Consider the following 25,082-nt stretch of genomic DNA (forward strand, 5'->3'; position numbering starts at 1 on the left):
CGTCACTGAATTGTGTAACCTACCACATGGATAATCCCTTGGTGGTCTAAAAATGGACACAGGTGATCTAACAAATTTATAATTTATTTCTAATTGAAGCTTCTTCTGAAACCCTTTCGGAAGGACATAGATATCGTGTGCAGCATTTGAAAATATCGGTGTTCATTAAATAGAAGATTATACAAAATGAAGCACAGACTGAAAGCAGCTCATACTTTTATTGAAAATACTTGATGAAATTCTTCATTGATTTCTAGACTTTTATAACTTGCTTCAAGACTCTAATGTGGTCTGACCTGTATTTTTACGATCCTCTACTTCAAAAAAATAGTTTCAATTTATGATTTACTGCTTTTTTCTTCAAAAAAAGTTGGCACTCATTGCAAGCTTGATTTGAGAAAAGCTTTTCCTTGTTTGTTTCCCTGTATCTGAGGCATATTCTGAGCATTAGTAGCTGTCTCAAAGTTTGTTCCATGTGCTAAACTCCAACTGTGGTCTTTATGTTAGCCAATAAAAGTTCATAATCAATTCACTGCATTAAAGCAATATATCTGTAGTTTACAATCTGTATACTAACCTTTACAAAACCTTTTGAAAAGATGGAAAATTAGCTCATTTCATCTTTGTCGATTGGGCTATTTAAAGTAATATTAGTATTTTATTTCTTCATTTGTATGTTAAGCCATTGAGCCATAAATGCAAGATTGAAAGATGTCTAACTCCACAGATCAGTCGCAATATGACCTCCCAACTCCTGTATTGAATACTCTGACCAATAAAGGAAGGCATACCAAATGCCGCCTTCATCATCCTATCTACCTGCAACTCCACTTTCAAGGAGCTATGAACCTGCACTCCAAGATCTCTTTGTTCAGCAACACTCCCTAGGACCTTACCATTAAGTGTATAGCTCCTATGAAGATTTGCTTTCCCAAAATGCAACATATCGCCTTTATTTAAATTAAACTCTATCTGCCACACTCAGCCCATTGGCCCATCTGAGCAAGACCCCATTGTAATCTGAGGTAACCTTCTTCGCTGTCCACTGCAGCACCAATTTTGGTGTCACCTGCAAACTTACTAACTATACCTGTTATGCTCATGTATGGCTGTCCTGCGTTTTGCCTGTTTGTGTGTACCTGTATGATGTGAAGGCCAGTGTTGTTATCTAAGGAGTAATTTGACCCTTTGTAAAATAAGAACAATATCTTTTGAAACTTGACTGATTTTAAGAAGTTGAAATGAGAAAAGATTATTTAGACATTCCAACTTCTCCTTCAGGTTCTGATTGGGTTCTGTCGCTCTTTCATCTTCCTGCCTTTGTCATTCTCTGTTTTGCTGACTCAAATTGATACTTCATTCTGAATTCTTCAATCTACTGATAACAATTCCAGAAATGTTGATGGTGGGTGGATTGTAAACACCAACTGTACACCTTTAGTCAGATTTACAGCCTAATCTGAAGGTGCTGCCGGAGCCTGAGGCATCTGTGCTGTCAGCCTACATAGAATATTGTTTCATTGGTCTCTGCAGCACTTACTCCATCCTATTGCTGTTTGCATTAGAGACAGTTGAGGATGGCCTCTTAGTGCTGTGAGCTAAACAGGAAGGGATCCTTGACTCAGAATTAATGTTGGCAGTGAGATTGAATATTTTATAAAAGTGAAAAAGAATTGTGAACCTATCATAAATTGGTGAACTTGTTGCAATACGCAATTTGACTGTATGCTGGAAAAAATGTTCCTTAGACTTTAAATTTTCTGACAAATCATATTCTCTGAATCTATTAATGTATCTGAACATAGATTGCTTTCTAAATGCTATCATATTCTTTCCTTGGCAGATTATTGTATCTAATTTTTTGGGACTGAATTTCATTAATAATGAGCCCTTCTGTTTATGCAATTATCTTTCTGCTTTTTGTTCAGAATCTATTGGCTGCTATTTCTTTGTGGGTTGGTAAGACCCTCTGTATTTTACTACTTAACATTTCACATTACTTCAGCACTTGACATTCTATATTTTCTATAGAGGTATAATTGCTTAGAGAAGGTTTTTACTTGGCTGTCTACTATGTTGTCAGAATTCTCATTCAAATTAAGGTATGTTATTTTCCTAATTACCAGCTTCAATTATGGTGAGCAACAAGGAACAAGAAAGAGCATTAATAATTCTCCTTTGTAGTTGTGAAGGGCCTTAAGAGGTACATTTTATAATCTAGCTGGTAGAGAGGAAAAATTCTTTTTTATGATGTGCGTTCTGACGCAGATTTGACATTTGCACTGGACTTTAGACCATAAGGCCATAAGATAAAAGAGCAGAATTAGGCAATTTGCCTCATTTCTTCTATTCAATCATGGCTGACCTGTTTCTCAACCCATATTCCCATCTTCTCCCTTTGATTCCCTACCTACTTTGTCTTAAATACACACACTGACTTGGCCTCCAAAGCTCTCTGCAGGAATAGATTTCACAGATTAACCATTCTCTGGCTGAAGAAATTCCTCCTCTTCTCCATTTGAAAGGGTCATGTCTTTACTCTGAGGCTGTGCCATTTGGTCGTAATCTTACCTACTAGTGGAAACATCTTTGCCATATCTACTCGATCCAGGCCTATCTATGAGTTTCAGTGCAATCCCCCCCTCTTTCTTCTAAACTCCATCGAATACAGTCCTCAACTGCTTCTCTTATGACCAGCCCTTCATCCTGGGACTCATTCTTGTAAACCGCCTCCAGACCCCTCCACATCCTTCTTTAGATACAGGGAACAAAACTGCCCATAATATTCCAGATGTGGTGTGGATAGACCCTTACACTTCCTCAGCAGTGTAGTCCTGTTCTTGTATTCTAGCCCTCTTGAAATGAATGCTAACATTGCGTTTGCCTTCCTAACTGCCCACTGAACCTGTATGTTAACCTTAGAAGAATTCTGAACAAGGATGACCAAGTTTCTTTGTGCTTCAGATTTCTCAAGACTTTCCTCATTTAGAAAATAGTCTATGATTTTCCCTTTCCTACCAAAGTGCACAACTTCACACTTTCCCACATTGTATTCCATCTAACACTTCTTTAAGGACTCTCCAAGTCTGTTCAATTCCTATTGCAGTCTCTCTGCTTCCTCAACATTACCTCCAACTATCCTTATGTCATCTGAAAACCTAGCGACAATGCCCTCAGTTCCTTCATCCACATCATTAATGTTTAACGTGAATAGTTATGGTCTCAATGTGATACCTGCAGAACTTGACTAGTCACTGGCTGTCGTCTTAAAAAGACCCCTTTATCACTACTCGCTGCCTTCTGCCAGTCAGCCAGTCCTCGATCCATGTCAATATCTTCCCCCGAATACTAGTTACGTTCAATAGTAAATAACACCTATTAAGGCTATATTCAAGCTTCAGTGATTAATAACTATCTCTATCAGTTGAGTCAGCTACTTATTAAGCTTTTCACCAGACTTCCGAATTATAAACTTTTAAGAAAGATTTCCCAGTTCTATTCCCATGTTGCCTCCCAATTCCTTGAACTGTATACTCACTTGATATGATCTCTCCTCCCTGACCGTGCAAAGCTTACTTTGGTAAAGTTGTCCTACTTCCAATGAAAATCAAATCAGTCTCAGTTGAACCTGATTCAGGGTTGACATCAAAGGTTTAGTTTATTTTTTTAAAAAGTGAAATGAGTTCTGAAATCATTGTCATCTGTGTAACTGTCCAACTAATAGTTCAGCTCGAGGCAATGTCTAATTTGATCTAGCATTGACCAAATGTATTCCATTTTGAAGTGAAGTAGCAACTGCATTGTCCCTTACAAAACCATGAATACAAGAGGCCACACTGTAGCTGGCACTTAAACCTAATCATTAAGTTTAATGCTACCAGCCCAATTTTCTCCCAGCAGAATTGTCACCCTCGGCTCTGCTGTTATAAAACTTTCCATTAAGTTGCTGAATCAGGAATTCTGGTGCATGCAGTCTTTGGGAAATCTGACCTGCCGTACATAACTTCTGCAAGTTATTTAGTCTCAGTTGCTGCTAGGATCAAATTAGTCAGTTTGTTTATTTGAAAACTGTGACTTTCACTAGCCTTATATAATTTATTAATTATATATTTATGTTGCAAGTAAAATATACTAATCATCTATTTTGCTTTAAACAATGATTTTATCACTTCACATATTTTTCCATTTCATCATTTACATTTGTACTTACTATTTTAGTTCAAGCATATTGGCATAATTTAAAAAAAAAATTAGAACTCTGGCATATATGTTGCACATATTTTGAAAGCAGTGACGACACCTGTGTATAGGTTGTCTTACAGGTTGAAACCCGAGGCTATTCCTCAGAATGAGTATAATTTTCACATTCTGAAACTTTTATTTTTCTTGTACCAACTATCTTGTTCCAATTGCTGTTTTCTTTTAGTACTGTTAAGTTTTAATAGTTTATTAATCAACCCAAGTTTAAATCTATGTTTGGTCTCTGTGTGCACTTGAAATGTCTCTTTAAAGAGATATTGACTACATTTGCCTTTATTGGTCAATGCATTCATATAGCGGGCATTCATTAGGCTACTTTTGGAATACTGCATTCAATACTGGTTTCTCTGCTGAAGAAAGGATGTTGTTAAATGTGAGAGGATTTAAAAAGGATCCACTAGGATGTTGCTAGGGTTTGACAGTTTGATCTATAGGGAGAATAGGATGGGGCTTTTTTCTATGGAATGTCAGAGGCTGAGGGGTGACCTTAGAGGTTTATAAAATCATGAGGACCATGATCTTTTCCCCAGGGTAGGGGACTCCAAAACTAGAGGGCATAGGTTCAAGGGGAAAGACTTAAAAGCGACACAAAGGGCAATATTTTCAAACAGCACGTGATCTGTATATGGAATGAACTGTTAGGGGATGTGGTGGAGGCTGATACAATTATAACACTTAAAAAGCATCTGGATGGGTATCTGAATATGTTGGGTTTAGAAGAACACAGGCCAAGTGCTTGTAAATGGGGCTCAATTAATTTAGGATATCTGGTTGGCATGGAGAAGTTGGACCGAAGGGTCTGTTTCCTTGCTGTACATCTCTTTGGCTCCATGTTGACATACCACTTGGTTGAATAAGTTGCAAATTCATTTGCTGATGGGAATGACAACTCATTCTGTACAAAGATGTCTTCTAATGTGCGCCTTTCAATCAAATCACTGTTATGAATGCAGTTATTGAGCTTAACATCTTTAGTCCTTGTGTTGTTTGCATAGATAAGACAATGAACTAACCTAAAAAGCTAACTTCTCTGCCCTTTGAATATCCTCAAAACACTGATATTTAAAACCATGCTTTTGGTTATCTTCCAGAAATTTATTATCTTTTTGCTCTACCTTTGGCTATTTTCTCAGACACTTTATAAATACAAGTTTTTTTTTGTGATTTAGCAAAATGATGTTGATGTGTATAGTTAACAATGAAACATTGTATTTAGTAACATCAATACCTGGTGTGTGGGAATTACTGAATGGCTGTATAACATTTATTCATTCAAAGTTAGAAATGGATGTAACCATAGAAAATATATATAGGAGTGAGCCATTCAAGCCTGCTGCACTATTCAATATGATCATGGCTGATCATCCAATTTGGTAAGCTCTTGCTTTTGCCCCATACCCTTTGATCCTTTTAGACGCAGGAACTACATCTACCTCCGTCTTGAAATATTCTGGTTTTGGCCTCAACTAGCATCTGTGGCAGAAAATTAGAAGGTTAGTTAGAATTACAAAGGTCATCCATCTCTCTCAGCATTGGGGCTTGAGTTTTGTTTCTCTTCTGTTATTGGAAATTTTGCTGGGGCCTTTGTTGTGAATTACCAGCCTGTGTTGATACTGTGTGAGGTAATTTGTGAAAATTGTTCCAATTGCTCTACTGTGGATGAACAGTATCTGCAGCACATCATGATAACCTGTGTCAAACAGCAGTGAAATGGCAGAGGAGCCTAAGCTGGAGAGTTTCAGATCTCATGCATAAATTTTGTGTGAGAGATAGCTGGGATATGGGGCTCATTTCTTCTATATCCATAGAGTTTGGCTAAACACAGTATACCTTGCAAATATATCCTGGTAGTAATCATAGAGAAAAATAGCACCACTGCCACATTTTGAAATTTTAATGCCTACTTTGTTTAATTAATGGTGTAAAATCATATGAAACATAACCTGAGACCACAGTGTGGTTTGAATGTCGTTTTATTAAGTCACTATTGCATACTTGTACCTGGGTTGAGTTCAAGTGCTGTGGCCTGAATTGTTTGGTCAAACAATTAATTAGAGAATGACAAGTGACCACCTGTTAAAGGTGCTTAGATGTAGGGACAACAGCAAAAGTCAAGGGGTTGTGTGGTGCTGTGGTAGTGTCTCTATGTCTGAGCTAGAAGGCCCTGGTTCAAATCGTCTCCTTCCGTGGAGATGTATCATTAACATGTCTAAATTGTTTATTTTGTCTAAGAAGTTCAAATGTGCAACAGCATGAGTTTCAATCTGAGCTTCAACAGCGGGACGTAAGGGAGGAGTAAAATTGGGTAAACAACTGAGAATATGGAAGGTTTATGTGGGTGTGACGAATATGAAATGAAAATAGAGTACAGAGGAAGCTCAATTGTCCGAACGAGGTGGGTGGGCACTATTTCGTTTGGATCATTGATTATTTGATTAACTGATTCAATGCCTCTCCTCTGGGGCTCGGAGTTTTCTGAAGTTTCCTTTTTCCTCGCTCTGCCTGCCTTGTTTCCTCTGTGTCTCAGGGTTTGTTTCTAAGCAGACACACTTATGTGTAAGGGACCTGCAGCATTGCTGAAGCCTCTCGCACCCCCCAATCAGTTCAATGGGATTAACACAGCGAGCACTTGCTAAGTCCGACCCACTCAGGAGACTAGGCACCAGCGCGCCACGCACGAGGAGCAGGAAAATCAACGTTAGAGCAGGAGGTCTGCTTCTCAGATGCTGCCTGACCTGCTGTGCTTTTCCAGCACCACTCTAATTTTGACTCTAATCTCCAGCATCTGCTGTCCTCACTTTCACCTAATTAGTTTTGGATGTAGGGTTGCTCGCTGAGCTGAAAGGTTCATTTCCAGACGTTTCGTTACCTTACTAGGTAACATCTTCAGTGGACTTCATGTGAAGCAATGCTGAAAATTCCTGTTTTCTATTTATACCTTGGGGTTTATTTGGGCTTGTGATGTCATTTCCGGTGGTGATGTCACTTCAGGCAGTGATGTCATTTCCTGTGAAGTCACTTCCAGTTCCTTTTCTCAGGGGGTAGTAGATGGGGTCTTACTCGATCTGTTTGTTGATAGAGTTCCTCTCTCACTAGTTTCCTCGCATACAGATGAGGGAGGACACCACTTCGACTGGGATAATACATCCAACCTAGGACAAGCCAAACAAAGACACGCACGAGAATTCCTAGAAGTATGGCATTCCAACCGGAACTCTATCAACAAACACATCGAGTTAGACTCCATCTACCACCCCCTGAGAAAAGTAACAGGAAGCAACTTCATCACAGGAAATAATATCACAACAGAAAATGACATCACCAACCCAAAGAAACCCAAACATATAAATAGAAAGCAGGAATTTTCAGCATTGCTTCACATAAGGTCCACTGAAGATGTTACCTAGTAAGGTAACAAAATGTTTGGAAATGAACTTTTCAACTCAGCGATCAAACCTACATCCAAAACCTCAACTTGAGCTACAAATCTTCTCAAAACTCACGTCACTCAATTAGTCCTGCAAGTTAATTTGAAGCTCTATTTCTTTTGATTCTCAGTATCCACAGTTGTATCTATGTTTACTCAAACAGCATTTATGTAAACAGAATCTGACTGACTTCCAAAACTCAGGGCTACTGAGGCTAGTTGTGTCCCTGATTATTATTACATCTGGCATTAGTGAACTTTATACATTAAAATGAAGAAACGTGTTGCCCTCCTGCTCTGTATGGTCCAGCTACTATACCAGTGTGTTCAGTTAATCAGTGTCAGAAACCTTGGAGTTGTTCCTAAATGGTTGTGGGTCACAAGCTCCTAGAATGAGGAACTGATATTTGAAAAAGAGATTCTCAAGTTTGAGGAAAGAAAAAAATCTTTGTCAGTGCAAACCTAGAAATGCTGGCAGTAGTCAGGATTTACATTGTTTGCGATTCTTTTTAACCATAGTTGCAGCAGTCTCATGTGTTTATTTCAGAATTGGAGCATTTTTTATTTTTTTTCTCAATCTCATGAGCTGGAGATTACTTACTGTAAATGGAATAAGTTTCACAGCAACTGACTAGCATTTATTTTTCTTCAGTACATGTACTTTATTCAGATTAGGCTTTACTGTCCCTGTATTATTCCTGGTGTGCTTGATACAGAAACTTTGTGTATAATTGGACAATCTTTTGTTCTGCATCACTGACATCTTGTGTTGATCCCCACACACCCTACAACCATGGAACATGTAAGCATTTTATTACTCAGTCCTGCTTTGGCAACAAATCATTACAAAAACTTTTTCTTTACATTTTTAATCCAAGTACAAAATTTTGAAAAATACGTTCTGTATTAATCAACATGTGTGATTGAAGTTTGTAAATCCTTTTGAGTGATAATTTTAAAACATCTCTGAATCACTGGTATCTTTTTAATCTGTCCTATTTCATTAGGCACATGCTGGCGCAAATAACCTGCTAAATATTTAAGGTGTAATGAATTAAATTACTTAATGTGATTCTACAAACATGTTAGAAAAACCATCATGGTTACCATTGCAATGCACATTTCACGATTACATTACCACAATCCTAATGTCTGCAGAATCTGTGGAAATAAGTGTAAAACGCTGAGATTCTTTTGTTTTACTTTTTGCTCCCTGTAGAGTTGCTGCAGATTGCAGGCATTAGTCCACACAGTAATGCACTTGGAGCTTCTATGCAGCAGCAAGCAAGCCAATCAATTCCTCAAGAGAAGCGAGGAGGAGAGGTTCTTGACTCAACTCACGATGACATTAAGTTGGAGAAAAGCAACATTCTGTTGCTTGGTCCCACAGGATCAGGTCAGCTTAAAATGGGGAACAAGTATTTATAGTGCTGCAATAAGCTTTACAGTGATCACAGTGCAATGCAGTTATTCGAGCTTAACAAGTGTTGTCATAATTATACGTCATTTGAGTTTAAATCCAAGCAAGTACCCAGAATAAGAGAATTTGTTCTGTGTAAGATCAGCGTAGTGTTAATAGTTCTTGCAGTTGGATGGCTGCAGGTTTTAGATCATTTTGGTATGCTTCCTTTTAGACACCATGCATTGCATTTGCATCGCATGATGAATCAAACCACACTTTTGAAATAATTAATGTTCTCTATCAATCATTTGAATGTTCTTTAGACTTTTATGTAGTATTTTCTTTTGTGTACGCACACTATTATTTTCTGATGTAGTACACACATTAGTTCTGTGAACGTGACTATATTACCATACCAACTCTGTCCTTTGGATGGAAGTGTTTAGTTGTAAAGATGGTAAACATGTAAAATAAAAGACTTTCTTTCCGTTAGGCAAGACCTTACTAGCACAGACCCTCGCCCGATGCCTCGAGGTTCCCTTTGCCATTTGTGATTGTACTACTCTGACCCAAGCTGGATATGTCGGTGAAGATATCGAATCAGTTGTTGCAAAGCTCTTGCAAGATGCCAATTACAACGTTGATAAAGCTCAGCAAGGTAGGATTTGTGGAAAATTAATCTTATCCATTTTAAGGTTTGAACAGCCTAAATTTAAGCATGCACTCCAAGTTTAATTTTATATTCTAATCTTCATATTGCCCAGTCAAATTTAATAAAAGTAATAGCCTCACAGCATTTCACTGTATATACTGTTTTTTCAGATATTTTATTAATTACTTTGGTAACAATCAAAATTCAATTTTTAAGTGATCTTCCAGAGGTGATGAAAGGGCATTGATTGATTGTCTCATTATTTCACACACCTGATAAACTTGAAGCATTTGCTGGTACAGTATTCTGTGGATGAAGCTTTTACCTTTTATGTTGGCAATTTTTCAATGAAGAATGTGTTGATATTTTAAGCTTATTCATGAACTGAAATTCAAAAAAAGAAATAATGCACAGATTACTGGGAGATTGAAAGAATTTTAAAGAATACGGGCAATGCTCCATCAAGTTTTCCTTTGTTTAATTTATCTATAAAAAGTATCACTCTTTATTCATCCTGGGGATGTGAGTTTTGCTCACTGACCCAGCACGTATTGCTTAGTCCTAGTTGCAATTGAAACTGCGGTGATGAGCTGCCATCTTTAAATAAAATACTTCCAAAGTATTTATTCGGCGACATAAAAGGAACTTGCAAGTGATGGTGTTACCATGCATCTGTTGCCCTTGTTCTTCTAGACTGTGGTAGCTGTGGATTTGAAAGGTGCTGTCTAAGGACCCCAGTCATGATGAGGTTTGAATTAAGGTCTTTAGATCAGTAAGTCACAACTCTGAATTCAAAGACTAATACTTTGTTAAAAGAATACTTTCAATACATGTATGAATCATGGTGACCAGGGTGTTTCACCAAGTGAAAGAGTCCCACATTTAATGCTGTTCTTGATAAAGATGACATTGGCTGAAAGGTTATTTTACTACCACTGCGCAACATCATGACTTGCGGTTTCTGGGTGCTGTTGACTAACCCAAAATGAGATGTCATCTTCTGCAAAATTAATACTGATCCTTTTAAAGTCCCAGAGCACATTATTATTCACAGGCATACACCTGAAAGAAAAGGCTTTCACAAGATTTTAAATGCAAAAAATTGAAATATAATTTATATTCCACCTACCACATCAAAATTTAATTCGTTCTAGTAAATACCTCAAACTCCCTCTGCACCAGTATACGTACAGGATGTATCACTCTGTACTCATGTACTGGAAACAATAATATGATCACCCCATTTCTTTATTTCAGTTCATTCTGGACATTTATGCTTTAACTATGTATGGCTCTACTCTTTCACTCTTGACGATGAAAAACCACTGCAAAAGCACCCAGAGCTGTCAAGGGTCGATGGTGCAATCCGCACTGAAGCCACAGACTAGTCCATGCAGCTTGGCATGAGGATTTTAAAGTGATCTTCTGTTTCGCTGGTTCCTTTGTCATCACTATCACTGCAAAAATAGTAGCTAGTAGCACCACTACTGACCAAAACTCCTCAGTAGTGTAGCTGTAATTAGCCTGTCATTACACAGGTGGGACTTAACCTTTAGGCCAGGAGGCCTAGGTTCATCTTACTGCCACTGTGCAACATCATGACTTGTGGTTTCTGGGTGTTGTTGACTAATTCAAAAGTTGGAATCTTTGATATTATCTTCTCCATCAGTGATCCACTATCCGCTGTCAGACATTAATTCACACTAAGTCATTGATTCCCACATTTCCTACATATTAATAATAAATTAACCAGTACTTAATTTTATGTATCTTTAGGGAGTTGGAGATAAATTATGCAACCTTCTTCATAATTAAACTTGAAATCAGATGTTTATGGGCTTAATTCCCACTGCAACCTTGAGCAAATGATCTTGACACTTCCTGATAGCAATACTGAGTGGTCCTGTAATATTGCTGGTGGTGTTTTTTGAAATGAGACATCAAGCAGCAGTATCTTCTGCCAAATTTAAAAAAACAATCTGTAGCAATTTTTTCCATTCTTTGTGTAATGACTGACATTTACAGCACAGCGATCAGCAGATAGATATATTGGTCATTTGGCTAATTGGTGTTTGTGGGATTTTGTGTGCATTTTACTGTTTTATTGTTTTCCAGGAATAGTTTTCTTGGATGAAGTAGATAAGATTGGCAGTGTGCCAGGGATTCATCAACTACGTGATGTGGGTGGTGAAGGTGTTCAGCAGGTAAGTGACAAGGAATTTCAATCAAATGAGCTAATGGGAAAATATTTTTAGATAAGCACTTTTCAACATTCTTGAGACAAAATAATTTACTGATTATTTATTGTTTATTGTTTTTTTCATTTTTGGCTTTGGAGGACAAAGAAGTAGGCAAGAGGTGGATAGTACAGTTGGCAGGTGATATTATGACCCGAACAGAGTCTCAGAACTAAAGTTTTTGTGCTATAATATTTTCATAAGAAACTGAGGTTAAAAGTGGCCATTAAGTGCAGTTAATTCAACATCATTTATGGAGAAGATTTTGGAAACCTTGATCCAAAAAGAAGTTAACACCCATTTGGACAAGCAATCAGGGAGGCAGCGGAATAATTATATTAACATGGACTAATAATCTATAGACTCTGGAAGCCTGGGTTCAGATTTTACCGTGGCTGATGGTGGAATTTAAATTCAAAAGGAAATCTGAAATTAAAAGTCTAATGGTGACCATGAAACCATTGTCGATGGTCAAAAAAATGCATCTGTTTCATGAAAGTCCCTTAGGAACGAAAATCTGCTTTCCCTGTCTGCTCTAGCATATGTTTCACTCCAGACCCACAGAAATGTGGTTGTTGCTTAATTGCCATCTGAAATGGCCTAGTAAGTCTTTCTGTTGTATCAAATTGCTAAAACACCTCAAAAGAATGAAACCAGGTGGAAACCTTTCGCATCAACCCAAGCAGCAGAAACAACAATGGCATACTCAGCCCTGTTGACTCTGCAAAGGCCATACTAACATCTGGCAACTAGTGCAAATTTAGGATAACTGTCTCTCAGATGGATCAAACAATTCTCTGACATGATCATGAGAGAATTGTACCTTGTAGATAGTGACCCAGACAATCCCAGGTAAGTCTTACCACACTTGCGGGACAGACAATAGAGATTGTAGCACAGTGTTGTGCAGTTGAGTGAATTCCCCTGGAAGTCCTCAAAGTTGCCTCCAGACTTCTGAAGTCTCCTGGCACCTTGCTAAACAGGGGCAAGGAAGCTATCTGCTGATTATGATAACATGGTCACATCCACACCCAGCTATTAAATCAGTACTCCTTCACGTTGAATGCCATTTGGAGGAAGCATGGAGAGTACCACAGGCAGAAAATATACTTCAAAGGTAGAATCTTCAAAGTTCCATCACCAAGATAATTCCGTATCACCACTGCTCATTGTTAACGAACTCTAAATAACAAGTCTGTGGTAGATGATGAACAAATCAATAAGAGGGAAAAATATTTAATCTCATCCTCAGCAATCTGCCTGCCACAAATGCATCTATCCATGACAGTCGCAGTTGGAATGACCATCTCTCAGCACTTGTTAAGACAAAGTCCTGTCTTCACATTAAGAAAGGCCTCCATCGTGTTGTGTGGCACTGCTACTTTGGTAACTGGGATGGGTTTTCTAAGAATTTGAAGCCTCTTAACATGGCATATCCCCGACTCCTCCATTAACATCCCCTGGTTGAGGCCAGTCCTTGCAGCAAGAGGCATCAAGCAGGAGTTCCTCCAGGTAGTGTCCTTGGCCCAGCCATTTTCAGCTGCTACTTCAATGAGCTTTTACCGTGATATCAGAAGTGGGGGTGCATACAAATAATTGTGAAAAGTTGAGCATCATTCATAGAACATAGAAAAATACAGCGCAGTACAGGCCCTTTGGCCCTCGATGTTGCGGCGATCCAAGTCCACCTAACCTACACTAGCCCACTCTCCTCCATATGCCTATCCAATGCCCGTTTAAATGCCCATAAAGAGGGAGAGTCCACCACTGCTACTGGCAGGGCATTCCATGAACTCACGACTTGCTGAGTAAAGAATCTACCCCAACATCTGTCCTATACCTACCACCCCTTAATTTAAAGCTATGCCCCCTCGTAATAGCTGACTCCATACGTGGAAAAAGGTTCTCGTGGTCAACCCTATCTAAACCCCTAATTATCTTGTACACCTCTGTCCTATACCTATCACCCCAAACCTTCTTTTCTCCAATGAAAACAGCCACAAGTGCCTCAGCCTTTCCTCATACGATCTTCCTACCATAAAAGGCAACATCCTGGTAAACCTCCTCTGCATCTGTTCCAGTGCCTCCACATCCTTCCGATAGTATGGCGACCAAAACTGCACACAATACTCCAGGTGCGGCCGCACCAGAGTCTTATACAACTGCAACATGACCTTAGGACTCCAGAACTCAATTCCTCTACCAATAAAAGCCAGTACGCCATATGCCTCCTTCACTGCACTATTTACCTGGGTGGCAACTTTCAAAGATCTGTGTACGTGGACACCAAGATCCCTCTGCTCATCCACACTACCAAGTATCCAACCATTAGCCCAGTAATCCATCTTTTTGTTACTCTTACCAAAGTGAATCACCTCACACTTACCCACATTGAGCTCCATTTGCCACCTTTCTGCCCAGCTCTGCAGCTTATCTATATCCCGCTGTAACCTGCCACATCCTTCCTCACTGTCAACAACTCCACCGACTTTCGTATCATCCGCAAACTTGCTCACCCAACCTTCTAGCCCCTCCTCCGGGTCATTTATAAAAATGACAAACAGCAATGGTCCCAAAACAGATCCTTGCGGAACACCACTAGTAACTGCACTCCAAGATTAACCTTTACCATCAACTACTACCCTCTGTCTTCTTCCAGCCAGCCAATTCCTAATCTAAACCTCCAACTCACCCTCGATGCCATACCTCTGTATTTTTTGCAGTAGCCTACCATGGGGAATCTTATCAAACGCCTTAACTAAAATCCATATACACTACATCTACCGCTTTCCCCTCGTCCACCTCCTTAGTCACCTTCTCAAAGAATTCAATAAGGTTTGTGGGGTACGACCTGCCCTTCACAAAACCATGCTGACTATCCTTGATCACATTATTCCTATCCAGATGTTCATAAATCCTATCCCTTACAATTCTCTCTAAGACTTTGCCCACAACAGAAGTGAGACTCACCGGCCTATAGTTACTAGGGTTATCCCTACTCCCCTTCTTGAACAAGGGAACCACATTTGCTATCCTCCAGTCTTCTGGCACTATTCTTGTCGAAACCGAGGACATAAAAATCAAGGCCAATGGCTCTGCAATCTCCTCCCTTGCTTCCCAGAGAATCCTAGGATAAATGCCATCAGGCCCAGGGGACTTATCTATTTTCACCCTTTCCAGAATTTCCAACACTTCTTCCCTACATACCTCAAAGCCATCCATTCTACTTAATTGTGACTCAATATTCACATCGGCAACAATGTCCTGTTCCTGAGTGAATACTGACGAAAAGTATTCATTCAGTGTCTCCCCAATCTCTTCAGCCTCCACACGCAACTTCCCATTACTATCCTTGACTGGACCTATTCCTACCCTAGTCATTCTTTTATTCCTGACATACCTATAGAAAGCCTTTGGGTTTTCCCTAATCCTACCAACCAAGGACTTTTCATGTCCCCTCCTTGCTGCTCTAAGCTCTCTCTTCAGATCCTGCCTGGCTACTTTATAACTCTCAATCGCCCCAATTGAACCTTCACGCCTCATCTTTACATAGGCCGCCCTCTTCCCTTTAACAAGGGATTCTAATTCCTTATTAAACCACGGCTCCCTCACACGACCCTTTCCTCTCTGCCTGACAGGTACATCAAGGACACTCAATAGTTGCTCCTTGAACAAGCTCCACATATCGATTGCACCCTTCCCTTGAAGCCTACTTTTCCAAGCCACACATCCTAAGTCATGCCTCACCGCATCATAATTTCCCTGCCCCCAGCTAGAACTCTTGCCCTGCAGTGCACACTTATCCCTCTCCATCACTAGAGTAAAAGTCACCGAATTGTGGTCACTGTCCCCAAGGTGCTCACCTACCTCCAACTCTAACACCTGGCCTGGTTCGTTACCCAGAACCAAATCCAGTATGGCCTCACCTCTTGTTGGCCTGTCTACATATTGTGTCAGGAAACCCTCCTGCACACATTGGACAAACACCGACCCATCTAACGTACTCGAGCTATAGCTTTCCCAGGCAATATCAGGAAAGTTAAAGTCCCCCATAACAACCACCCTATTACTTTCACTCTTCTTCTGAATCATCCTCGCAATCCTTTCTTCTTCGTCTCTCGGACTATTAGGAGGCCTGTAGAAAACTCCTAACAGAGTGACCTCACCTTTCCTATTCCTAACCTCAGCCCAAACTACCTCAGATGGCGAGTCTTCACCCATCATCCTTTCCACCGCTATAATACTATCTTTGACAAGCAATGCCACACCTCCCCCTCTTTTACCCCCACCTCTGACCCTACTAAAACATTTAAACCCTGGAACCTGCAACAGCCAATCCTGTCCCTGTTCTACCCATGTCTCCGTAATAGCCACAACATCGAAATCCCAGGTACTAACCCACGCTGCAAGTTCACCTACCTTATTTCGTATACTTCTCGCATTGAAGTATACACACTTACTTCAAGCCACTTTCCTGTTTACAGGCACCCTCCTTCGAGATTGATGCCATGTTCCTAACCTCCCTACACTCCAGGTCCTGCACCCTAAAGCTACAGTCTAGGTTCCCATGCCCCTGCAGAGTTAGTTTAAACCCCCCCAAAGAGCACTAGAAAACCTCCCTCCCCCAAGGATACTGGTGCCCCTCAGGTTCAGGTGTAGACCATCCTGTTTATAGAGGTCCCACCTTCCCCAGAAAGAACGCCAGTTATCCAGGTACCGGAATTCCTCCCTCCTGCACCATCCCTGTAGCCACGCATTTAACTGCTCCCTCTCCCTATTCCTCGACTCTCTATCGTGTGGCACTTCAGGTGATGCAGCAATTATGTCCAAGTGCAGCAAGACTTGGGCAATATACAAGCATTGGCAAGCATGTGGCAAGTAACTTTTGCATTACACAATGATCAAGGACCATTTCCAATAAGAGCGAATCCAAACATCGCCCTTTGGTGTTCAATGGCGTCATTGTAAAGTCCCCCAGTATTTCCCCTCGGTGGTTGCTATTGATCAGAAAAGAACTGGACAAGCCCCACGAGTTCACAGATTACAAGAGTAGGTCAGAGCCTGCAGTGAGTAATACACCAGCTGACTCCTCAAAGGATGTCCACCATCTACAAGGCAAGAGTCAGGAGTGTGAGGGAATGGTGCGGCTTCAACAACGCAAACTTGATGCCATCTGGGAAAAGCAGCCTGCCTGATTGTTTAGATATGCTTCACTTCAGTAGCATTAATGTGTATCCATTGACACAATACACCCCAGAAAATCATCAAAGGTCTGTCGACAGTACTTTCCAAACCAACGGCTATGACCATCTAAAAGGACAAGCAAACAGATACATGGCAATACTACCACCTTCAAGTTTTTCTTCAAGCCTAACTTAGAAATATTGGAAGCAGTTTCCTTGGGGAAATTCATGGGATTGCCACTGCTGTATTTGTTATGCAGTTTGAACTCGATGCCAAAATGTGCAACTGAGATAATGGTTGGAAGACTAGTAAAACACTGAGGTAGTATGTGGAGTTTTATATCTGTTCTCTTAAAGCTTTTCCGTTTTTTAATTGTTTTTGTTCTCATTTGATGTGACATTACCTGTTTTAACATCCCTTACTTCTTGATTGTGTATTGTCATTATATCTCTCGGACCATAGTGGGCGGCACGGTGGCACAGTGGTTAGCACTGCTGCTTCACAGCGCCTGAGACCCGGGTTCAATTCCCGCCTCAGGTGACTGACTGTGTGGAGTTTGCACGTTCTCCCCGTGTCTGCGTGGGTTTCCTCCGGGTGCTCCGGTTTCTTCCCACATTCCAAAGATGTGCAGGTCAGGTGAATTGGCTATGCTAAATTGCCCGTAGTGTTAGGTAAGGGGTCTGGGTGGGTTGCGCTTCGGCGGGGCGGTGTGGACTTGTTGGGCCGAAAGGCCTGTTTCCACACTGTAAGTAATCTAATCTAATCTAATTACAAGGACCATTGATTGAACTGCTGGAGTTTGTGTTGTTATGTCTGCGCACTGTAGTCAAAAATCATCTTGTAAACAGCTGTTATAGGTTCTGAAGTAACTTTGTTTTAAATATTTATTCTTACATTTCTCTTACATGTACCTGTAGTTGAGGGACATGTGCTGTAAATTTCTTGAAATCCTTCCCTACAATAAAGAAGCGTATTTACTTCGCTGAAGCTTTCCTTGCTTTGGTTTGCAAATGATTCCAGCTAGGAATGCACAGTGCAGCACACATATGGTATGGATTTCAAGTTTTGCAAAGTCTTTTTTTCTGACAGACGTTATCCTTCAAAACCTAACTCTGGCTTTAACATTAATCCCTATGGGAATTCATACTTAAAGTTGTAATTTTCAAGAATGTAACCACTAATCAAGGATACTCGATACATTTCAGGAGCATGTGCACTGCTGGAATAGGCAAACAATATGGCAAAGGAAATTCTGCACAAATGTTTAGTGATATATTATTCAGTGTAAAGAGGAGAGGAGAACTAATACATGCTGAACTGTAATTTTAAGGGGAGTGTGTAAGAAAGAGGTTTTTTTTTTGTGCACAAATAGCCATAGAGATGTACACAAATAGCTATACAAACAGACCCTCTCGCTCCAACTCATCCATGCTGACCAGATATCCCAAATGAATCTAGTTCCGTTTGCCAACACTTGGTCCATATCCCTCTAAACCCTTCCTATTCATGTATCCATCCAGATGCCTTTTAAATGTTGTAATTGTATCAGCCTCCACCACTTCATTCCATACACAAACCACCCTTTGCTTTAAAAAATTGCCCTTTAGGTCCCTTTTTAATTCTTCCCCCACCCCTCACCATAAACATATGCACTCACACAATATTCCAAAAGTGGCCTAACCAATGTCCTGTACAGCCACAATGTGACTTTCCAACCCCTATTCTGAATGCTCTGACCAATAAATGAATGTATACTAAATGCCTTCTCCACTATTCTATCTACCTGAGATTCCACTTTGAAGGAACTATGAACCTGCACTCCAAAATCTCTTTTCGTTCAGCAGCATTCCCCAGCACTCTACCATTAAATGTATAAGTCCTGCCCTGATTTGCCTATCCAAAATGCAACACCTCATAATTATCTAATTTAAACTCCATCTGCCCCTCCTCAGCCCATTGGCCCATCTGACCAAGATCCCATTGGACTCTGAGGTAATCTTCTTTGCTGTCTACTACACCAATTTTGGTGTTATTTGCAAACTTGCTGACTATACCTCCTATGTTAATCTTTGGCACCAAGACTTGTTAACAAACCAGTTAACAAAATGTATGGAATTCTGGACATTGTACAAACAGCCATAGAGTGCAAAGGGCAGGACAGTGTTCCAAGCTGAACTAAAACATTAGTTCAGCCCCAGCCAGAATATGGTCTACCTCCAGGTACCATACTTGGGAAGGATATAAAAACTTTCAAATTGCCATAGTAGAGATTCACTGAAATGATTCTAGGAATGAGGACAGACTGAAGAATTTTTGCTCTTCCACCGGAGTGTGGAGAAGGCTAAGAGAACATATGGCAAAGGCATTGAGGATAGAGTCATTAAAAGTTTAGATAATTTCTCTATTTCCAGTGGCTTGAATGTTTGATAACCAGAGCCACAGACTTATGGAGAACCAGTGGCAACATGAGAAAACATTTCTTAAGTAGTTAGGATTTAGATTGTACTATTTGAAATGTAGTGGATAGAGATTCAATAGATTTCAAAAGGGAATTTTTGATTTTTTTTTAGAAGGAAGAAATTGCACAGATGTGAGACGAGAATGGGATTGTCTGAATTCCTCTTTACAGGCTATTGGCGATTCACTGTCAAATGACCGCCTCTGCATACTGTTTTACGATTGCTAGCTGTTAGTAGATTATTTTCTATTTAAACTGCTGTAAGAAGGTAACAGTAGCACACAGCTGAAGTATGAATAATTCTGGTTGAGTTAGTCGACATGATATGTATATGTTTGTAAAGATTTAATTTTCTTTCACACAGGGGCTATTGAAGCTGCTTGAGGGGACAATTGTAAATGTTCCAGAAAAAAATTCGAGGAAATTACGAGGAGAGACTGTCCAGGTGGATACGACTAATATTTTGTTTGTGGCATCTGGTGCTTTCAATGGTCTAGATAGGATTATCAGCAGGAGAAAGAATGAAAAGGTATGGCTTCTCTGACTTGTTCCCTCTATTTGTTAGTTATGAGAAATCAGCCACATGTTTTTGCAATCAGTATTGTGTTCCCTTGTGTAACCTTATTCAAATAGTCATCCTCAGGCAGTCAATGCCTTCAGATTTCTTTGGAGCCAAACTTAATAATTATCCTTGAATAATTTCTGCACATGATATATATTAAATACTGATTTATTTTGTGAAAAAGATGATGGTACTGCATTGGACACTGATAAACATGTTGAAGCGTACAACCCTTTATAGAGGGTGGAAATACATTGGCAAAAGGAAGTTAAATAATTTCCATACTGCTCTTCTGAGAGCATCAATAGAATGATCAACTCTATCATAATTGAAATTTAGCTATTCTAAACAAAATTCTTGCGATTATAGATGTTTCTCTTTTTGACAATGTAAATAATTTGCATGTGTTGGCATCGTAATTACAGTTTCTGTCTCTGTTTCTACAGTATCTTGGATTTGGCACTCCCTCTAACCTCGGCAAAGGGAGAAGGGCAGCTGCCGCTGCTGATTTAGCAAATACAAGTGGTGATAATAATACCGTGCAGGAATTAGAAGAAAAGGACAGATTACTTCGCCATGTTGAGGCCCGGGACCTGATAGAATTTGGAATGATTCCAGAATTTGTAGGCCGCTTGCCTGTGATAGTTCCCTTACATAGTTTAAATGAAGATACATTGGTGCGAATTCTAACAGAACCTCGAAATGCTGTCGTTCCACAGTACCAGGCTTTGTTTAGTATGGATAAGGTGTGAGTCACTTCTCTCTCTTCTCTTAGTTAACAAAGAGGGAGTTTCTTTTGCCTTTTTTTCCTCTGCATAGTAAATGGCATAGCTTACTTTTTATTTTGATCATTTGTTTTTGATGTGGAACATGGGAGGAAAGAAATGGAAAGACCCTGCTTTCCCGCTTAGGGTCCATTTATATAACCTCTTGTTAATCAGTTTTGCAAGCCTCATTGGAATGCAGATTTTCATTGGTTTCTTTGCTATTTACATTGCTCATGATGTGATTAAACCATCTGAGAATTACTTTGCTGGAAATGAAGGTGATTTAAAAATTTCCTAATGTCTGTGCTAGTCCTTAATTATGCCTGATTTTTGTGTTTGTTTTAATGTGAAATACCTCTTCGAAATTTTCTTTGGGGAATAGATCATCCTCCACTGGGAACCAGCTATATACCTTCTCAAACCAGTTGCGCAAAAGTGGTATTTGAATTTTAGCTTCTGCTTGACCTTTTTTTGGCATTGCAGCATTGTGACAGCTTTGGCTAAGAATGACAGCTGCTAATTGTCTATGCATTTATGTTACCAGTTGGTACAGAGTTAGCATTTTACAAGCTTCTCTGTCATGTTTTAAATGTAAGAATATAATAACTGAATCAGTAGAAGATTTATTATTTAAAATATGCACTGCAAATACTCTTTGTGTAGTGAATGATATGTAAAAATTGAAAAACTTGAGCTAAGTGTGAACGTGTCATAAAATAATTTCCACTGAGTCTTTTTAGAGAATATATAATTTAGATTTAACCATTTGACTTAATAGTTTTCTCTGGAGACAGTAATTTGTGAAGTGTTTTTTTTAGTGAATGCGTTGCTGACTTTAATTTTTAATATTTTGTTTAGTGTGATCTTAATGTATCTGAGGATGCCTTGAGAGCTATAGCTCGACTGGCTCTGGAAAGGAAAACTGGTGCCCGGGGCCTTAGATCAATCATGGTAAGATACTACGAAGGTTCTTAAAAAGTCTAGTTATGACTGTTACTGTTGTTCCTTAATTAGTTTGTGAAGAGTGAGAGATTGGGGCTTTTGACTGTGTAGGCTGGAGTGTCTATTCAATATCAAATGTAAACAAACCACCAATTAGTAACATATATTTTAAACCTAAACTTGAATTTTATAATTAGCTGGTTATTATGGTGGGATGTGCAGTATGTTTTTGAGACAGGGTTGCTTTCTGTAGTATTCTTGCAGTTTTGTGAAATCTTAAGATATATTTCCTATAGTCTTCTTTCTAAAACTAAGGATTGCAAAGCAACAATTGCATTTATATCACCCCTTTTAAGATAATGATCCATTGTGCTTCACAAAAGGGTAATCGAACATATTTTCACAGAGCCACCCATGGGGTTGCTGGGGACTACTGGATGCTTGGCATCAAAGCAGCACCTTCAAACTGGTGTAGCCATTTCTAGGTAGAATTAAGTGAAATTTTCAGAAGTCTTAAAGACAACCAAGACTTACTTGGGAGGTTCTGTGGTTAGGAAAATTGAGGCGGGGGTGAGGAGTGTGATTAAGTGGAACTATAACTTGTAAAAGCAAAATGTATTTTCAGGAGAAGTTACTGTTGGAGCCAATGTTTGAAGTGCCAAATTCAGACATTGTAGCAGTAGAAGTGGACAAAGATATTGTGGATGGAAAGAAACCACCAGCATATATACGGTAAATTTTCAATGGTTGTGTAGCTTTGGATAACGTGAAGATTTCACTGAATCTGCCTCATGCCCAAAATTTACGCATGATTCACATCTGTTCTGTGTATTTGTATAATTGAGTCTGGGCTACACTACTTACCAGATGGATAAACGCTCCTGTTTAATACTGGTAGCCAATTTTAGTTCTCCACAGAACTAGATTATTATTAGCAGCATCACAGTTAAAGTTCTGGAAATGCAGATTTTCCCAGAGAACTCTCTGAAATACATTGGTCTTGCAGTATCTTGGACTGTGAAGTTCTTTGTATACTTGCCTATCAGTCCTGACTAACTGGAATAAGCTATTTGTAACCCTTGCACAATGCTGTGTTCAATAGATCTTGATTTTCCCTCAAATCACAGTCTGGAAACAAGTCAAATCCACTTGAGATTCCTGAAACAATGTTTAAGACTTTTCTTGTGACTATCAGCAAGCACAGTGGTCTCACTAGAAACTTTCATGTGGCCTATCTTTGTTTTAATTAATTTGTTTTCAATTAACTCAAATCTGACTCAATATATTGATTCTGCTTTATTTTCTTCCATCCTCCCTGAAGCGTATAGGGTAAACTGTTAAGTCCTTTCTGGCAGCAAATAGTTCTGCCATGATGCAATTTTCACCTTTATTGATTTTGTAGATGGAGTACAGTGTATGAGAAAATGTAGCACGGGGACTAATGAGAGCAGAGGTTTGGATAAATTATTCTGCGGGACTTGGGACCAAATCTTTCTGGAGAAGTCATGTTGTGGAAAGTTCTGTGATTTTCAGAAGAACCAAGCCGAAAAATTGGTCATGACAGAAAAGCCAAGGGAAGCTTGGTTTCTAAACCTGGCTTAGTTCAATTGTAACTGTACCAATTCTTTCAGACTTCATTTGTTATCTAGGGTGGATTGTCACATAAATCAACAAAATTCCATCGACAATAAAGCAGTGGCTTGGCTCTTCATGGAAATTGGTTGCTATGAAACTGTGTTTTAGTGTCATTTTTCATGTGCTTTTGCAGCATGTGAAATATTTTGTATCCTGAGAGAATTCATCAGGATTGACTGGCTTGTCCCCATTTCCCCCCACCAACCTCACAAGCTTTACATATATTGCAGTGTTCATAAACTGTGGGTTTATGAACACTGCTGATACTTAGTCTGGATTGTTACTTTTTACTGTTGATTCAATTTAGTCTGCTTGCCCAAAGGACATCATGACAGAGTGATCAGCACAACTTTTTATCAAGTGTTACCTGAACTTAACCACAGTCAGTACCAGCTTAGCAGTACTGCAGTGGAGTTGAGAAATAAATTTTGTTACAACCCCTAAATATTTCATTTTTAGCAAAGTGATAGATGAAAGAATTTTCTAAAAAATCAGTTTTGCTGGCAGGTTTGCTACTGGAACAAATGGTTTGAAATGTTTTTTTAAATATGTGCATTCCTCCAGTAATTTGTTTTCACCTGAATAAATACTTTATTGTGTTTAGAGCCCCGTCTAAGGAACCTGTTGAAGAAGAATACGATTCTGGTGTGGAAGATGATCGATGGCATCGACAAGCAGATGCAGCTAATAATTAAACAGCTATAATTTGGAACAATTTGTGCAAAAAATGAGTCTCATACAATACTGAAAGTATTTTATTTTATTTAATTTTAAATGTGTTATTAACCCTTTACGCTCACCAGAGAGTTATCCTTTAAAGAGAACAGCTTTTTGGAAAGGGCTGAAAGTCTCCCCTTGACATGATCTCAGCAGACTAGTGAAACTCATTATGTATTTGTATAATAGCAAAATTTTGTACAGTGGCCATTATGCTCTGTGAATTTTACTGTAAACACATTTATGGATGTGTTTATGTTACAATTTTTAGCAGCTGCTTCCCTCCAGTAACTGTTTAGGAACAAAATATGAATCCCTGCACCCCATAAAAGGGACAAGATATTATTGAATATCCCTTTAATTTTCTCTCGTGCATCTAGAAATTTCAGTGTTACTTTGAGCTAGATGTGCTGCGGTCAAATCACAAAGTTTTTTAAATTTAGAATCCCTGTTTGCATTTAGGATTTAGGAATCAAATTGAGGCAAAAGGGGGTCATAAGAAGTGTTGATGGAACTAAATAATAAACAGGTTTTACTAACACAGATATTGCAGGGATTTCAGCTTCAATTTTTGATTACAATAGTTTGGAAATGATTTTGGTTTCATGTTGCTTGTGCTAAAGTGTACGTAACATTGTTTTAGATGCATTTAATAAGCTGCACAAGAAACAAACCCTTACCATATTTTTTCTGTACTTCCTTTAATGCTGTTGTTGACCAGAAACAGGATGGATTTTTGTCCTTTAGAAGTTGGCCTCTTGGAACACTAAAGGATTTAAAAATGAATTATTGTAAATCTCTGGTTATACAAATAAAGTGTACAGTAAGCACTTTACAAA

General features: G+C 39.2%; 1 protein-coding gene across 3 annotated transcripts in view; it reads left to right on the forward strand.

Annotated features, from left to right (window-relative positions):
* clpxa (caseinolytic mitochondrial matrix peptidase chaperone subunit Xa) overlaps positions 1-25,082 on the forward strand; it is a 45,335-nt gene extending 20,253 nt beyond the window's left edge. For all 3 annotated transcript variants that reach the window (XM_072565112.1, XM_072565114.1, XM_072565113.1), the window contains 8 exons: positions 8,907-9,083; positions 9,583-9,747; positions 11,857-11,945; positions 19,985-20,149; positions 20,629-20,928; positions 21,808-21,900; positions 22,517-22,623; positions 24,131-25,082. In XM_072565112.1, coding sequence (XP_072421213.1) covers positions 8,907-9,083; positions 9,583-9,747; positions 11,857-11,945; positions 19,985-20,149; positions 20,629-20,928; positions 21,808-21,900; positions 22,517-22,623; positions 24,131-24,221 — 1,187 coding nt within the window. In that variant the 3' untranslated portion in view covers positions 24,222-25,082. The remainder of the gene's footprint in view (positions 1-8,906; positions 9,084-9,582; positions 9,748-11,856; positions 11,946-19,984; positions 20,150-20,628; positions 20,929-21,807; positions 21,901-22,516; positions 22,624-24,130) is intronic.

This window comes from Chiloscyllium punctatum, chromosome 48 (genome assembly GCF_047496795.1).
Source record: "Chiloscyllium punctatum isolate Juve2018m chromosome 48, sChiPun1.3, whole genome shotgun sequence".
Lineage (NCBI taxonomy): Eukaryota > Metazoa > Chordata > Chondrichthyes > Orectolobiformes > Hemiscylliidae > Chiloscyllium > Chiloscyllium punctatum.